Here is an 18,396-nt window from a genome sequence, read left to right as displayed (position 1 = left end):
ATTTTTATTCAGTGGTCTTGCATTACTGTATCATGGATTTTGTTCATAGATTCCTTTGTGGTTACCTCAACTGGATGTATAAGTGTGCTTCATCTTCGGTGCTTGTCTGAACACATTTAAGTTCGTTAATCCGAAAGTAAATGGTCTTCAATGATGGTGCAGAGTCTGTGTGAACTTCATCCAATTCTGTTTTGATTTGTGCAGTAGTCCAACCCTTCAAATTAAATCATTTAGTAACAGCACAAAACTCGGTTTTCTCCATTTTCAGTCACAGTCGACCCACTGACCAATTTGGACAGCTTTAAAAATGAAGCATACACTGTACATTGTTGAAATTCTTTATACATTCTTGTAATAATGAAGCTTACAAACCATGACAGAGCAACAACAATGTTCTATTCTTTCATGGACATTTACCAGACTTATCAAACCACTCTCGTGCTATTTTGTGAGTAGTCTTCTTTACTTCTCAATTAGTTACATTCTGCCAAAACTTTCCTTAACATATTTAGAAATGAAATTGAGCACAACTTATCAAACAATGAAGAAATTGTACAGGATGTGACAGTACTAAACCACTTTGGAATTTCAAATAATCGCAGGCTCAACAGAAGTGGAATATAAATAGGTACAGAGCTAGGAAGAATGGGGAAACATACTAGACTAACTTAACCAAGCTCAGCATCTTCAAAAATTAAGATTCAACATAGGCGAAAGAACATTTATTGAATGAAAGTACTTATGCAGTGCCAGTTGTGTAGTTTATCCCCTGTAGCACTCTCCTCATTGTCTTCAGTTAGTTTCTTCCTATTGCACATGTTAGCATCTCCTTTCTTCTTATCATACCATTCCGTTGAAATCACAAGAAGTGATGCTAAATGTTCATGTACGCACTATCTTTGAATATTTCCACATATTCAAGAAACTGTTTGCCAACTGCACAACTGATCATTATAGGTAATGATGAATTACAAATAAGTATGACTGAAGCAAACTTATACACATCTTTCAGACACAGGATGAGATTCATATGTACTTACCTGTTCCCTTTCATACGTCAGCATCACAATTGTAAACTGCTCTCTTGGTACATTTCCACCTAAGCTTTCAGAAAATTCTTTTCCTGCACCTCCAACTCCCTTACCAATAGGACGGAAGCCAACACCAGATCCTGCATAACAGAAAGTACACTGATTTTTTCTGCATACCATCCTTCATAATAATAATAATAATAATAATAATAATAATAATAATAACTATCATCATCATCATCATTTTAAACTTCATTTGCCATCTACGAGCCTCGCAACCATTCACAATTGGCACACAGTGAATTGTCAAAGGTTAAAAATTAAGTTAATGACACATTTTAGTACATCATCATCAGACACAGAATGAAGAACAAAAACAAACCTCATAAAAGTGGGCACACAAGATATTGAAAATATAGCTCTCATATATATGGAGCCAGTTGCTTCTGGTTTTGGGTGGCTTGTTCCTATGCTTCATTCTATGTCTGAAGATGATGCATCCAAATGTGTCAAAAAATTAATTTGTGACCAAGAACTTCCACAGTTCATTTTGTGCCATCTTCATTGGTCTCTGACAAAATGATAAGTGGAGATATTTTATATCCGTAGTGAAACCACCCGATGTTACTGTAGATGGCAATGGTGCCACTACACAGATGGTATTTGTCATCATCAGAAGCATAATAAGCCAGTCCAGGTCTGGCCTGAGTCAGGGTGGTGCAATACACCAAGTGTGTGGTGAGGGTGCTAACAGTGCAGCTTTGGTGTTTATAGTGTGGACTATTTGTCATCTGCAGAACTTCAATATAGCATGGACTAGCCTTTACTTGGGAATACAGATTTCAGATAGCTTCCACTCCTCTGGAAGTTTTCAAATAGTCAAATTAATTGAGGAGAGATCCTCTAGTTTCAAGCGTAACTATGGAGGAACAACAACAACTACTAATGAAAACTACACAGGATTATCAGAAGCTGACAACAGCTATATTACGGGCAGTGCAAGCATTACCAAATATAGCAAGAATATCTTCCATTCCACCAATGTTTACGGTCAATTCAGAGAACAACATGAGGAGTGGAAAACTTATCACCAATGACTGAAATTATATTTTTCAGCTTGTCAGATTTCCAACTGTGAAAGACAAGAGGCCATTTTCTTATCAGGCAACCTCAAACTATAACATGTAATTGAAATTGTACATCTCGGAAATGTTTACAAGAAACTTTAAAAACAGGTGCGGCCGTGCGCACCCATCCTATTGCAATGTTAGGAGCAGTTGTGGATGAGCCAGGTGTGTTTTGACAGCTGAGGAGGCTGTTGGCCAAGCAGGCAGGGTCCAGTAACTACATTAGTCTCATGCTGTCCTCAATAGATGGCGACACCCTTTTAGGCAATGAATGGAAGATGCTCTGATTATTGAATTTTAGACTGGAAGTCAGATAGACAATGGTTCTGACATCATGGTCCGAAAAACCCAGCCATTCATGTGTAACGAGGAAGGGTAACTGAAGTAGCTGACTCAAATAGTCAGAAAAGATATCAAGTAAGACTGAATCTATTAAAAACTGAATCCAACTTGTGATAGAGAAGCCAGTAACATGGTTACAAAGACAAAATTAGGAAGAGTATATGGGTGAACCATGTCCTTGTTACTAAACATAGTTTTTAAGTTAGTCAATGTTAAATATTTTCTGTATATATAGTGATCTTTAACAATTAATATCTCAATAATGCTTTAGGCAATTCATACAAGCACAACATCTATGGAGCACTATCTAAATGTCATAGTAGATTTTTTGTAAATATCATCTATTTTGAATTACAAGCCATAATGTACATTCTGCACATAAAAACCTGAACTTTCAAACAAATAAAGATATGTGATATTGAAAGAAGTAGCAGCAGCACTACTAAGAAGGGAACCTCCCCATCCCTCCCCCCTCAGATTTAGTTATAAGCTGGCACAGTGGATAGGCCTTGAAAAACTGAACACAGGTCAATCGAGAGAACAGGAAGAAGTTGTGTGGAACTACCAAAAAATAAACAAAATATACAAACTGAGTAGTCCATGTGGAAGATAGGCAACATCATAGGCTCTGTCAGCTCACCAGTGTCGTGGTCCCGCGGCTAGCGTGAGCAGCTGCGGAGCGAGAGGTCCTTGGTTCAAGTCTTCCCTCAAGTGAAATTTTTTTTTTTTTTTATTTTCAGTTTATGTCACAAACTCTTGTTTTCATCACTTTTTTGGGAGTGATTATCACATCCACAAGAAAACCTAAATAGGGCAAGGTAGAAGAATCTTTTTACCCATTCGCCAAGTGTACAAGTTAGGTGAGTCGACAACATATTCCTGTCATGTGACGCACATGCCGTCACCAGTGTCGTATAGAATATGTCAGACGTGTTTTCCTGAATCGGTTGACCTATGACCTTGCGATCAAATGTTTTCGGCTCCCATTACAGAGGCACGTCCTTTCGTCTACTAATCGCACGGTTTTGCGGTGCAGTCGCAAAACACAGACACTGAACTTATTACAGTGAACAGAGACGTCAATGAACGAACGGACAGATCATAACTATGTGAAAATAAAGAAAATAAATTTTTCACTCGAAGGAAGACTTGACCCAAGGACCTCTCGCTCCGCAGCTGCTCTCGCTAACCACGAGACCATGGCACTGCTGAGCTCAGACTATCCTTGATGTTGCCTATGGTGCGCACGGACTACTCAGTTTGTATATGTTACTTATTTTTCCATAGTTCCACACAACTTCTTCCTGTTTTCTCTATTGATCTGTGTTCAGTTTTTCAAGCCCTATCCACTGTGCCAACTTATAACTAAATCTGAGGGGGGTGAGTTGGGGAGGTTCCCTTGTAAGTAGACATAATTAGGAATAGACAACTGTTGTTATTTTTAATTTTTTATTGATAACCTAACAATGCAAAGTAAAATTGACACGCACAAAACCATTATTTGTAATCAAACTATTTAAGTTACACATAAACTAAGAACAGTATTAGAAACCTGAGGAAATTTATGTGCAAATTAATGCATAATACATGTATATAACACTAAATTTACAGTTTTAAGTATGTTTCAGAATTTTGAAGAGTGTTCATTTGACTCATGTTGATGTGAGTGTTTAAAAAGGGTCTAAAATAACGACAACCATTTTCATATGGGGCTGCTTTTTGCACTAGTGCATCAGTTGAGGTTGATAACTGGAGCAGATAGGACATATGTGCATCTGCGGGTGCCTCGCGAGTGAATCAAAGAATATTTCTACATATTTGGTTGTAGACTTGTGATTTTCACGTATGTAAAAGCTGAAATATAAAATATTTTCAACTTAATTTTGCATCAGGGGAACTGGTTGCAATGTCAACAGTGAAAACTCTGAAATATTTTCATATGTGGTCTTTGAATATTTCACACTAGGCGATCTAGTACAAACTTTAAAAAATTGTCTTCATTTAATTTTGAGAGAGATCTGCACTCAGAATTTAGTTAGTTCACAATTACAGAACTTTAACTTTAGATTAGTGCTAAAATAACTTTACACATTTTTCATAAGTTTTCTGAAGTTAATGTGAACTTTTGATACTGTTCCATTTATTTAAGCCCTCAGTCAGATGGTATTTTGCAGTAATGAACGATTATTAATTGTAATAAGTGGTCCTTTATTTTTTTTATACACTCAAGTTTGTTAAAACTTAAAAATGTTGTGAGTGGTGAACATTATTTCACTGCAAATTCCTGCCTGCATGTATGTATTGAACTTGTGACTGAATTTCTTTCGAGTTAATGTGAAAAAAAAAACTAGAGCACTTGTGAATCTAGAGGAACTTGAATTGTCCAGACTGTTTTCTTTTTCTTCCATAAAAAAGTATTATCACAGCCACATCAGAATTTTGATAGAGGCAGAAGTGGCCTAATCAGCCTCTCATAGATTTGGCTGCCAACCTATAGGGATTAAGTAAGAATTGCCAATTATAATGTGGATAAAATTACACAGAGTCTGTAATTCGGAATGTTATAGTACATTACCCCTGATTGGGACATGAGGGACTGCATACTGAGGAAATCAGATCCATCTCTGATGGAAGAAATGTGAATGGCTCATGCCTATAAAATTGTCTGCATAGCTCAGAGATCATTTACGATGGGGGAAGACGTAGCAGCAGTTGGCTTTCCGGCACCAGCTATCCAAGTCGTCAGGTCACGTCTGCTGGGTTCCCAACTGCTCCAGAGTCCACACAGTCTCATAAACAACCACATCTGTGCCAACACACCATGACAGTGACAGCACTGCTGCCTGACTGCAAACAATGTTTGCTTCACCAGAAATGCAGTGGATACCGAAGGTGTGGTAATAGGGGACATTTGCAAAACAGGTGAACTGTAGCAGTTCCAAAACAGATACGTCCCAACCTATAAATGTGTACCAAGTGATTGGAGAACTTTACCGAAGTCCAGATATATCACAACACTACCTAGTAAATGTACTCAAGATATGTTCATACGAAAATAACCTGTGAAATTATTTCTGGACATCACTGTTACTGTGTCCTTGCTAAAGCAATCTACTTACTTAACCCTTAACCCGAAACATTGGTCTCTCAGACCCCTCGTTTATTTTAAATGTTGAGTGTGGTAGTGCTGCAAAAAAGTGCGGCTTCACTTTCCCAGTACCTTCACCACAATACTTGCTGCATGTAAAGCAGCAGTCAACAATCAGTTTTACTTCGTCAGTGAAGACATACAGCATATTATTCAGAGGAGTGCGCAAAGTTGTGTGCCTGAGACACCGCATGTTTCGTATTACGTACAAGAATTTGGTAGGTCCAATAGACCGCATGTTTCTAATTACGACATATTCCGCTTTCAGTGGCTGTTATTTTATAGGGTCTTCTTCTATGCGAGCATTTATGTCATATTTCGGGTACAACATGGATTGACTTTCTAAGAAGAGTAACATACCTGCAGCTAATCCAGATTTGGAAGCTTGGATGCAAGCGCAGTTACAGGATTTAGATGACACGGAAAATGGGGTCGATGACGGCACATTTGATGATTCTGATGATGATCCAGATTTCGTGATAGGTGACAGTCACCACACCATGAAACAGAGAGTGATACTAGTGAAGAAAATTTTTAATACCTCACAGCAAACGCAGTACTTTTATGGTATATTTTCCAATGGGAACGTTCTGAGCCTGTTAGAACGAGAAGAACACCAGAGCACAACATTCTGAAAGGAGGAATGCTTGGCCTAAGATCCAAAAGTTGAAGTTTGGGACAAAGTCTTATTAAATCTCAAATATGAGAGAATTTATTTGATGACAACATGATAGATGAAATAGTTTTACATACAAACATGAAACTGAATACAATAAGGGCAATGTTTCAGGAAACAACTAATCTGTCCAATTAAAGAGATACTGACTATGTTGAAATCAAAGCTTTGATAGGACTTCTAATGATGACATCAACATTCAGATCATCTACTGAAGTTATGTTGTGTCTTTTTGAAAAGGATCTGACCGGTCATCCTATATTTGTGGTGATAATGTTGGCAAAGCACTTTGAAATGCTTCAAAGCAGCCTGAGGCTTGATGATGCGACTACCACAGATGAAAGAAAGAAGTCAAATCACGCAGCTGCAAATCAAAGATTTTTGAGAAATTCATTTTCAGTTCTCAGCAATTATACTGTGTTAAAGGCAACGTTACAATGGATCAAATGTTAATACCATTCAGGGAAAAATGTCCTTTCTGCATTTATATGCCTAGCAAACCAGCCAAATACGGCATAAAAATTATGTGCCTGGCAGACTCTGGAAGCACTTACCTCTTCATATACATATATTCAGGGAAAGATAGTGATAGCTGTGGCCTGACAAAAGAAGAGTAGAAGCTTGCCAAACCAACTCAGGCTGTTTTACGTCTGTGCAAAGCAATAGAATGAAGCAACAGAAACATTACCACTGACAACTGGTTTACATCTCTAGAACTCATTCATGAGCTAAGCAAGAGAGGACTAACATACATAGGAACGGTCAGGAACAACAAACGCGAAATTCCCCAAGAGTTTTTGGCTGATAAAAGTAGGCCAGTTGGGTCAGTATTATATGGATTCACTGAGAATACAACACTGGTTTCATTTGTTCCTAAGAGAAACAAGGCAGTAATTCTTGTGTCTTCAATGCATCATTCCATTGAAAATGATACCATAAAAAATAAGCCAGAAATTGATTGTTACTACAATACAATGAAATATGGAGTAGATTTGCTTGACATGAAATGTGCCAATTATTTGACAAACAGACTTACAAGGCATTGGCCAATGGCAGTCTTTTACACACTTCTAAACATCAGTTGAAGTGAACAGTTTTTTCTTTATTTGTGCTACAGAGGAAACCCCATGCTAACTCGTCTCAAATTCACCAAACGTCTGGCCATGGAGCGGATAGAGTGACATCTAAAACAAGACACCTGGAAATTCAAAATTTACCTAGAAATATCAAGGAAATGATCCACAAAGTTCTGGGAGACACTCAGCAATCAAGTGAAGGCATACCAAGTATTAGAATGAACAAAAGGAAGATGTGTATGAAGTGCCCTGCGTCCAACAAGAGGAAAATGGCATATAAGTGCATCTAATGTGGTCACCCAGTTTGCCTGGTATGCAGCAGAAAGATGTTGGGGGATGTTTAAGGGGGACTAAACAGCGAAGGTCATCAGTCCCGCAGAAAGATGCATGTCGGCTGTGCAAAAGATACGTGATTTATTATTTCAGTTCAGTTGATTATCTTTTTTTACATTTTCTGCAATATTTTATTTATATTTAGGAAAATATTGTCTGGTATAATAGTGGTTAAAATCATATGAAATCTGACACTGCATGACAGCAGGTACTTGTGATATTTCGTGTTTATTTTATATAATTTAAACAACAAAGTGTTTATATGGGCTGAAAAGTATTAAATTTACTTATAACATGAATTAACTGGCTATTTACTTGATTTCTGTCAATTTATGTGGAGTTCTGTGACATAAAATATTAGGTGGTCTGAGAGACACGTTTCTAGTTACGCACATTTCAGAGATGTTTCGGGTTAAGTGTCAAGTTTACAGTCGATACCTCTCACACAACTGAGGCAAATCTTGGGGCCTATGGACATCATAACGCACCCTTTCTAGGAAAGTTTTCAGTTCCACTCACTCACAATGAAGTTATCCGTATAATAAATTTTCTTGTAGTAGCTGACCCTGATGATTATGTTTTTGGAATACTCTCTTTCCACACTTTTGGGCATACGGCTCATGCAAAAGTGCATGCCATGCAATCCGAAGAGCCTTGCACTGCTTTAATGACGCACCAAAGAAGAAGTCTTAACCCTCTAACCGGAACATCGTTTACTCGGCGGTAAGATGGAACATCGGTCTGCTAGACCGCTAGGACATTTAAAGTGTATTTTTCTCTATTTTTATGACTTTTCCGCACTTCTACGTTGCTTCTCTCTCTCTTTAAGGTGTAATTAAACATAATAATAGGTTTTTGAACCATAATATTTGTTAAAATACCAGTAAATTCAAGTTTATTACTAGGAAAAACTTTAATTTGCAGTGTTTTGTTGTTTACACATTACTCCTTTAGAAATACTTTTTTTTACATTATTATAGTTACAACACAAAGAAAATGAATACTAAAATGTAATGCAAAGAAAAAATTTAACTTTTATTTTTAATTGCACAAGTCTTGCACACTTTTCGTGAACACTCCAAGCACGTTGGTTCTTCGCAAGAAATACACTTGTAGGCAGTTTTCCTCTTTTTTTGATATGGACAAAATCGACAGGTTTTTCTTTTACCAAGTGTGTCCGTCGGACACTCATCAACTCGAACAACAAATTTATTCCGTTGGCTAACGATTTGCTTTTCTTTTGCTGCCTCTTCTTCTAAAGATGAAATAATACTTTGTAGCTCTTGAGGCAGATTGGAGATTGCCAGTCGGGATTTTACGAAATCGTAGACCAAATATAGAGAAACTCTTTTCAGGAAATCAAAACGTGATACGGTTTTCTTCTCTCCAAAAAGTCCATAAAGTATACTTGCGTTTGATCCAGCCATGGCCACCATGTGGTAAAAAATAGCCAACGGCCACCTTCTTGTTTTGCGATTAGTAGAATAAACACTGCACTTCATATCTAGCGTGTCTATTCCACTTTTTGTGGCGTTATAAAAAGATATGATTTCAGGTTTATCATTTGAAACGTCAGTGTAATTGGAATGATGCATTGACGAAAGAAGTAGGACTGCCTTATTCCTTTTTGGGACATAAGAAAGCAGAGTCATTTCTTTCGTAAAGCCATAAAGGCTGGACCCAATTTCACGATCGCTTCTTGCTTGAAATTCTGCTGGTATCTGGGGTCTGTTTCTTTTTAGTGTCCCAACTAATGTCAAATTGTGAGCTAGTAGCTCCTGGGCAAGTTCCACAGAACAAAACCAATTGTCGCAACTAATATTTCTGTTTGTGCCATACAGCCCTTTAGATAGGCGGATTACAGACTGCGTGGGAATGCTCTTTTTCTTTTCTGCTGTAGAAAGTGTGGCTCCATCACAGCCTTTGCCGGAGTAGATGTAGGCATTGTAAATATATGCATTGTGTGCATCTGCCAGACCCATGACCTTAATGCCATATTTAGCCGGTTTATTCGGCATATATATACGAAATTTAACCCTCCCTCTGAAAGGCACCAAAGTTTCATCAACTGTCAAATGCGCTCCAGGGCTATAAATTTGTTGGCAGTTCCAAATAAACTTATTAAATATGTCTGTAATGGCAGCAGCTGGGTCATATTTTTCCCTCTGTTCCCTCGTGCTCGAGTCATCGAATCTAAATGCCCTAAGCAATATTCCTAATCGCTTTTCTGTTATTATTGATCGAAAAATTGGCCTCCCCAAGACCGAAGTGGAAAACAGCGAGGTCATAGGCTCCCTCGCAGATTTGAATATGCTGCAAAGAACTGTGACTCCAATCACAGCGTTCACTTCCTGCACAGTAGTGTCTCTGTAAGCTACACTTTCTTTTAGTTCAATAACAGAACGAATTTTGGCCAACTTTTCATTAGTATGCTTTACAATCGTCTCAATCATGTCGTCAGTAAACAAAAGGCGCCACACTTCACCTGGGAGTGGGTTTTTCCCCACGGTAAGAGCAGGCCCTTGTATCTTTGATAGCCGTACCTTTATTATATTGGATGCTGCTGTTCGCGTCTTAGAGCGAACAGGAGTTGATGACCATGTGAAACACTTGTTTCTTCCGTAGTAAGAAACTGGAAGACGACTCTCATCTAGAGTGTCATCAGAACGCGTAGATGAGCTAGCAACATCAGCAGGCTTCTGTGGAGTGATTAGTCTGCTTCCACCAGAAGTTATGTCAGACTGTGGTTGCTCTCCAGTTTCTTCGCGAACTGCGGTATTTTCGACTTCAAATATTTCTCGAATAGTTTCATCATCGCGATCATCATCATTGGGAGAGTCATCGTCATTATCTGTTTCATTGCGAAGATCTTGGATAGTAAGGTCCTCATCTGGAATGCATGATTCATCTGAATCCACTTCCGAGTCTGATTCTTCAAGGTAATTTTGAGAGCGTGCAAGGGCTACAATTCTTTTCGACCGATTTGAAACATATTTCGGACCTTCCATTGTAAACCTGCAAGGAAAAAGGGAAAAATGAGTTTTAACGAAATTTAATGGGGATAATTCTATCGCTGTAATAAGTTTGCGCGGTAAATTGGAGAATGTGTGTGAAAAACGGAAAGAGGAAAAATTAAAACGTTAAATACGAGTTGTTACACTTTTTTCTCGTTCTTCTATGAACACAAAAGTATTAAGCATCGTGTGGTGGCAAAAATTTCAATCAAATAGATGAAATGTTGCTACACAGAAAACAGAAGAGTTCAAAGAGTGGAACATCGGTCATACAGACCGACAAATGCGTGATACTTTAGGAACACCGGTCTGGGAGACCGGCAAAAATTTGACACTTTTAGGAACACCCGGTCTGTCAGACCGGGAGGGGAATGCATTTTTTCGGAACACGGTCTCACAGACCGACAATACGTAACAAAAATTCTACTTACTTGAAAACAATGCATGCGCCGACAATACGTTGTTGGCCAGCTGCGGTTCGGGACCCGACTGAAGATTACTGGGCTTCTCCCCACCCTCACGAACAATGCAGCGCCGTTAGCATTGTTAATGTCAACTATGGCGGTATCTCAGACCGATGTTCCGTTCAAAGGGTTAATGCCTATTCCACACAGCCACCAGGCAACTCCACTGTTAACAGCACGCAAACCCAACTGCTCCGCAAGACAATGTGGTGACTTCAAAGTGACTACAAACATACAAGCTAAAGTGGAATTGTGTCCTTTACTGACTCCAGTGGACCCTTTGCAAAAGTAGAACATGTCACCTCATTCACTAACCTCACAGATGCATACTTTCAACTTCCCTTGGACACATTACAAGCCATATTGCCTCTACCATCATCATCAGTTGTCTTTCAAAATCTCTTTGGCCCCTACCATATTCCAACATTTTATGGATCAATTACTACGTGATATTTCAAACATACTTTTATGATATCTTGGTGACAGTTGTAACAACAGAGAACCCCCTTCACAGTATCAAACTTTTGTTTCAGAGACTGACAAAAAAAAAAGAGTAAAACACAACCTGCACACATATTCCTTCATGCAGCCATCAATGAAATATTTGAGGTTCAAACCTTCAGCCAATGGACTCGCATCTAGGACGGGCTATTGTGAGGCTGTCATTCATAAGTAAATCACATCTGACACACTGCACATAATGCACTCTGTGGCTTTCTAGCAACTTACAAAGGCACCCTGATTGAAAGCTACAGCCCAGTGGAGCAACTTCATGGCTGCATCCTCTTGGACATGTTGCATCTGCCTCCAGTGCATTTTGCCACCGAGGTCTCTCCCTTCTGGGTGGGCACCATGGCACAAGTCCATTACCTTGGTCACCATCCAACTTGGGCAACTTGGACGCATTGGACAATCTCCACCCACCACAGGTCTATGACGTATCCTGTTGTCTCAGTATCAGAATTCAGTAGTATCACTGAAATAAACTTCGCTCCTGTCATCCTGGTTAACAGCTGCCTGTTTCTCCACCTTCAGCAGACCCTCTAATCCTGCAGTGGCTCATAGAACTTCCATTCCTCATCCTGCCTCAACCTTCTGGCTCAACATCCATGGTCATCGATCCACTGCCTTTCCCCACAGCCAGCTAATCCAGATCACACACCACCTACTTTCTTCTCCCCTGGGGGTCGCTGTTGGTAGGAAGGGGATGTAGCAGCGCCAACCAGTATTAAAATGGAAACTGAACAGCTGCCTCAACATTACTGCCACATGCTTCGGTGCCACAACTCAATGGTGCTTGCAATAAGGAGTGCACTCTGAAGAGACCATGCCAGAATGTGGCAAACAAAGTCTGTTTAAAAAATTCCGGAACATTCATAATTTTGTGCCAACATTGTGTTGAAGTGAAATGTGGTTGGCATTTTTGCACATGCCTGCATTTAGTGTGTAACTGGCGGAAGTTTCATTGCTGTATGTCTATTAGTTATTTTTCAGAGCTGTATTGAGTAGAACGTTGTGTCACACAGTTTGTGAATTTCCAGGTGGCAGGGCTTGAGGAGCAACATGTCGGCATTAAATTTTGTGTGAAACTCAAGAAAACATTTACAGAGACACAGCTAATGATGCAGGAAGCCTACAATGATGAGTGCCTGAGCCATACTTGGTGTTATGAATGGTTCACACAGCTTAAAAATGGCTTGACAGAAGATGATACTTGTTCAGGACGCCCTTCAATGTCAACCAAGGATGCTCGTGTCAGGAACATCAACAAAATTTTGTGTGCCAATCAAAGACTGACTGTTCTTGAGATTGGAGAAGAATGTAACATTTCAGTTGGATCATGACATGAAATCCTGACACAGCATCTTGGAATGCATTGTGTTTCCACCAAATGCGTCCCACAGCTCATGAGTCAAGACCTGAAAGAGTTTCGCCTCACAATCTATGAAGAGCTCTTGGATTATTCAAATGAGAATGAGATGTTCCTTAAGACAATCATATGTGGTGATGAGATGTGGGACTACAGTTATGATGTTGAGACCAAGGTTCAGTCTTCACAAAGGGTTGGGAAAGGTTCTCCAAGACCAAAAAAAGCTTTCCAGTTCAGGTCAAATTTCAGAGCCATGCTGATATTTTTCTTTGACTTTGAAGGATTAATTCATCATGAATTCATGCCACAGGAACAAACTGTTAATCGATGGTACTACTGGGACGTGTTACGATGCTTGTGAGAAAATGTCAGAAGGAAATGTCCTGAAATGTGGCGATACAGTTTATGGCTCATGCATCGCAATAATACACCCACACATTCATCCCTGTTGGTGCATGACTATTGTACAAAAAATGAAATCACTGTGCTGCCTCATCTTCCATACTCTCCAAATCTGGCCCCTGTGCACCTTTTTTATTTCCAAAGTTGAAAGCCCGGTTGAAAGGACAAAGATATGCAACAATATACTAAATAAAAGAAAACTTGCAGATGGCGCTTTGTGTGATCCATAAGAGGCATAACAAGACTGTTTCCCGAAGTGAAAACCGCATTGGCAACAGTGTATCAATTGTGGAGGAGAGTATTTTGATGGAGATCATGCACAATAGGTAAGCGTAGAAAAATTTTTTGGACAAACTTCCAGAATTTTTTGAACAGACCTTGTATAACCAAGTCAAGCATCAGCCTCAGTCAGTGTGATAAGACCTGTGGAGTGGGCAGTGAGTGTACTATCAGTTTGGCACAGCTGTTTCTACTGCAGACTATTTGTTGTAGGTGTAACTTGGATATGGCATGGACTGCACTTTGCTTTGGAATACAGACTTTAAGATATCTTGCACTGTTCCAGATGTGTTCTGTAACAGCTTTCACTTGGTCAAAAGTCCACCACTAGGTTCATGTGTAAGCCACCTTTCCAAAAATATCACACCATTCATATTTTGTAAAGAGAACATACACACTAAAGCACTGGACACAGAGGACCCATGTTCAAAAGCTGTATTAGCTAAAATTATCAGTATGTGCTGAAGGGCAATGTCTGAGTAATTATTTGTATTTTCACAAGCTGACTCTGTATGAACTGAATTAAACACTGCTGTATGTAGTAGCAAAAAATAAATAAATAAATAAATAAAATAAAAATAAAAATGCACCTTATCATTGTACTTTAACTGATGACTTTGAACACAGAAGATACTAAATGGAATCCTCTGCGATATAGTACACATCCAGTTTGAGGTACTTCACATCCCACTTGTAACTCAGTTATATTTTGCAGCATTTCATGACTTAACAATATGTGCCTTAACTTTCTTAGGAACATATTTTCCACCTATGGCAATTATCTGTTTAAAATAATTCTCTCAGTTGTGTGTCTCCATTGACGTACAGAAAAATTTTCCATTGGAGTTAAATGATACACTCACCATCAGTGAAAAAATACGTAACAGACATGATTTTATGTTGTAAGAACAGTGAAGAAGCATAAAAGTATTTTTATTGATTTTAAATCTTCACCTTACCTAAGAATTTAGCATCTGATGGAAGGACAGTATCAAAAGGTAACTGTGGATAGAGCCGAAATGGATCTCCCCAGTCATTCCACAACTCATGTCCCTGGAAAAAAAAAAGGGTAGTAAAAACTATCACACAGTTACTGCTCTTACTCACTAATTAGTCCAATGGATGATATACTGTGGCCAGCACAATCATAACAATTTAAGTAAAGAAATTCATTTATACCATGTCAGCCAGATGATATCCTCAAGCAGTTCTGAAGTTTTAATGCAAATTAATTTTTATGGTTAGTATCAACTCGATGCCAGAAACTGTTTACCTTTATAATAATCATAAATTAAATGATAAAAAAGAAGCATGATGAACAGTGTAATGGAACATACCTGAGTAAGAAGTACGGTGAAATTTCGTTTAAATTTTGGTGAAGCGTACGGAGGTTCAATTGGTCCCAGGCTCTCCTCTGGCTCCGCCTCTGCAACGATGGCGTCAGTCTTCAGCGGCTATAAAGGATTTCAATTGGAAGCACTATCTTACTGTGAAAGCTGATTTTAATATTTGTGCTATATGAGTTCTGGAAAATATTTATGGCTTTCTACAATAATATTCAGTCTGAAATGGGGATCCAGAAACAGCTCATTATAAACTGATTTCCTCCTAAGCTTATCTCTAAAACATCAACGCTTTCATGGGTATAGCTTCAATGAAAATTAGAAATAAAAAAATGGCAGAATCAATATGAATATATGGATAAACAGTCTGTCTCAAAATGATGACCACCAATCAGTCTGTGCATGGTACCAATATGTTCCAGAAAGCCATGAGTGAAAACGTGATTTTTCAGGGAGTCATATCAGAGATAAGGGGTCAAGTGTTTTGGATAGCCTTTAGCCCTGTGAGCATTTGTATACCATTCAAAATAACGGGCATACTGTAGCTATCCTATAGTATAAAAATTGAACCATTACACACTTCGCCAGCTCAGACAAAAAGAGCAAATCAGTTGGTTCTATCGCATTCAGATGTGATCTTAGGTGGACCTTAGGCAGCTTATATAAACACCGTTTGATCCACAACAGTCCCTAATGAAAATTAACAATTGCAGGGGTGGTCACTTTTACAACTTCTATTCATGGCAGATTGTTGAAATTTTTGCCATAAATATTTAAGACTATGTTCTCAGGGAGCCTTGAAAATTTTTTCACTATCAGTATCCGTTACCAAGAAATAGGCTGAAAATTACCGTACTTATATGCCTAAAACAGGCATGTGGTATCCAGTCTGAGGTGTAAATGTAGTTTTAACTGATATAGTGAACAAATAGCGAGTTTTTAGAGACATGGAAAGGTTTCTGAGGTCACCAAACAATGTTTTTTTTTTTTTGTCAGTATTTTTTCACCAAGAAAACTTTATGACTCACTGTCTCTGTATAATGGGCACTTTACACCTTCACAAATATGACCAACGTGGTATTGCGGCGGAAAAAAAGCCTAAAAAGGGTTTTAATATGCCTGAAAAGTACATAAAATAACTGTCAACAATTGTTAAAACTTCTAAGTCTGCAAATTCAGCCAAATATTTCTAATAACATTTTCAAGTTATTTCTGATTTTAAATTATTTGATTGTCCTTCACATTACATACAAGTTTTTTAGCTGTGGTTGCCCAACCTATCAGGTTATTTGCATATGCTGGGCTTGCGATTGATGAGCAAAGTATCCAGAAAAAACATAAAGGAAACAGTTTTATGTTAACTTTTTATTATGTTTTCTTTTTTGTTATTTATGTGTGTCAACATGTAGAAATGTGCTGAAGCACATAAATACGGCAAACTACCAGAATTTTACTGACCTATAGAATTCATTTTATATAAGCAGCACAACCTGCTCTAGCAAGGAAAAGAAGGGAACTAGTGCACAAATGTTCCTGTCAGAGCACAAAAAAACTGAATGTGTTCCTCTTTAGAAGACTCTGACAGAAAAGTGGGGGACCTGCTGTCTCAATTGTCATTCTGCCTTCCTCAACAAAAATTTTGTAATGCAAACATATTCACACTTTTTTGTGCTGAAAGTGAGAAGCAGGTAGACAGTGCAGTGACGATGGAAGAGAGAGAAGAGTGTGACAGAGGGTGAGAAAGACAGAGGAGACAGTGATGGTGGGAGAGAGAAAGTGGCAGTGAAAAAGAAAGAGATGGTTCAAGACAATAGCAGTGGAAGCCCAAGAGAGAGGAAAGTTCACAATCAGGGAACTGGAAAACACATTTGGAACAAAATCTTTAACTTGTAGATAAAGTGGAAAAAATAAGCTGTACTCCTGAGAATATTTTAGGTGTTGTAAGTTGGACTCAGTGTCAGTGGGAAAGGAGGATGAAAGGAGACAGCATAAAGGAAGAGAGGAGACAGTGGCAATGGGATATACTGTTGATCAACAAGAGGAAATGGAGACAGTGGTAGAATGTTGCGTGTTAAAAGAACACCACTATGTCTGCACGTCAAAACTCTGGTGAAGATTTGGAATGATGATTGAGGCAGCTGGTTCCTATTTTTCTGTCAGTGTCTTTTAAAAATGGATAGATTCATCTTAGGAGTATTTCCCCACTTGTAACAATCATGTTCTTATCAAATAAACGACTTTGGCCTCTGGGAGGCAAACCAAATCAGAGCTCAAATTTCCTGTGTAGAGACCCCACCACATGCGCACGTACGCACCCACATACGAGAGAGAGAGAGAGAGAGAGAGAGAGAGAGAGAGAGAGAGAGAGGGGGGGGGGGGGGGGTCAGTCTATATCTGCAAAACCGTCTTGTCCGTCTGCCTTGTCTTTGACAGGCATATCTCCAAAAGTTTTCACAAATTTTCATGGGGTTTTTGCAGGTAACTTGAGCACAGTTTGGGGCACAGTGTAGGCTTTAGTTCATCAAAATCTGATCACAGAGGAAAAACATATTGTGATTTAAAGTTTTAGCAAAACTTTGTCTTTCTGTTTGTCTGTCTGTATGATCATGCTAATCTCCAAAACTACTAGACAGGTTTCCACTGCTAACTTCAGGGTAGCTATGGGCACCATGTAGGCTATATTTAATAAAAAATTGCATCATGGAAAAAAATATTCATAAATATTATATTATAAAAAGGTATGTATGTATGTATGTATGTATGTATACTCCACATATCCTCAAAAACCAATGGACTGATTTCAACCAAATCTGGTAAACAAATCACTTACTGTCTGGAAAGAATCATTGTAGGGGTAAGAACAACCTACCTACTACAGGGGTGGGTATTAATAACAAGAAAATTTTCATCCAAAATCACTTATTCCTGTGAAGCTACCAACAGTTCATCAGTTTTTGCTTTGGTTTTGTTTTCATATTAATATGAATTAATTCACCAGTTAGTGATGTCATCTGTTGGTTGTTACGTGAGACTCGTCTGTCTGCCATGTTAATGAAGTCATCAGTTCAACAGTGTTTTTTACTAATTCCTACATTGCTTCAAGCATCCTAGTGATTTGCCTAAAAGTCACCACCCCCCTGCCCTTCATCCTTCTCTCTTTCCCCTTTCCAGCATCTCTCAGCCCTTTGAGTACTATGACTTTCCTAAAACACACATGCACACACGGGAGTCACTGATTATGTTACAAACTTTCAGGCATGAGGGATGATGGAGAAGGGTGATTGTATCAAT

At 38.7% G+C, this 18,396-nt stretch overlaps 1 protein-coding gene across 1 annotated transcript in view; it reads right to left on the bottom strand.

Annotated features, from left to right (window-relative positions):
- LOC126163034 (exostosin-3) overlaps positions 1 to 18,396 on the bottom strand; it is a 130,886-nt gene that overhangs the window by 53,093 nt on the left and 59,397 nt on the right. The window contains exons 7-9 of the mRNA XM_049919907.1: positions 15,100 to 15,216; positions 14,722 to 14,815; positions 1,041 to 1,171 (exon numbers count right to left, since the gene is read on the bottom strand). Coding sequence (XP_049775864.1) covers positions 1,041 to 1,171; positions 14,722 to 14,815; positions 15,100 to 15,216 — 342 coding nt within the window. The remainder of the gene's footprint in view (positions 1 to 1,040; positions 1,172 to 14,721; positions 14,816 to 15,099; positions 15,217 to 18,396) is intronic.

The sequence above is a fragment of the Schistocerca cancellata genome, chromosome 2 (assembly GCF_023864275.1).
Source record: "Schistocerca cancellata isolate TAMUIC-IGC-003103 chromosome 2, iqSchCanc2.1, whole genome shotgun sequence".
Classification (NCBI taxonomy): domain Eukaryota; kingdom Metazoa; phylum Arthropoda; class Insecta; order Orthoptera; family Acrididae; genus Schistocerca; species Schistocerca cancellata.
The sequence above is the reverse complement of the archived record's forward strand: the minus strand, read 5'-3'. Positions and strand labels throughout refer to the sequence as shown.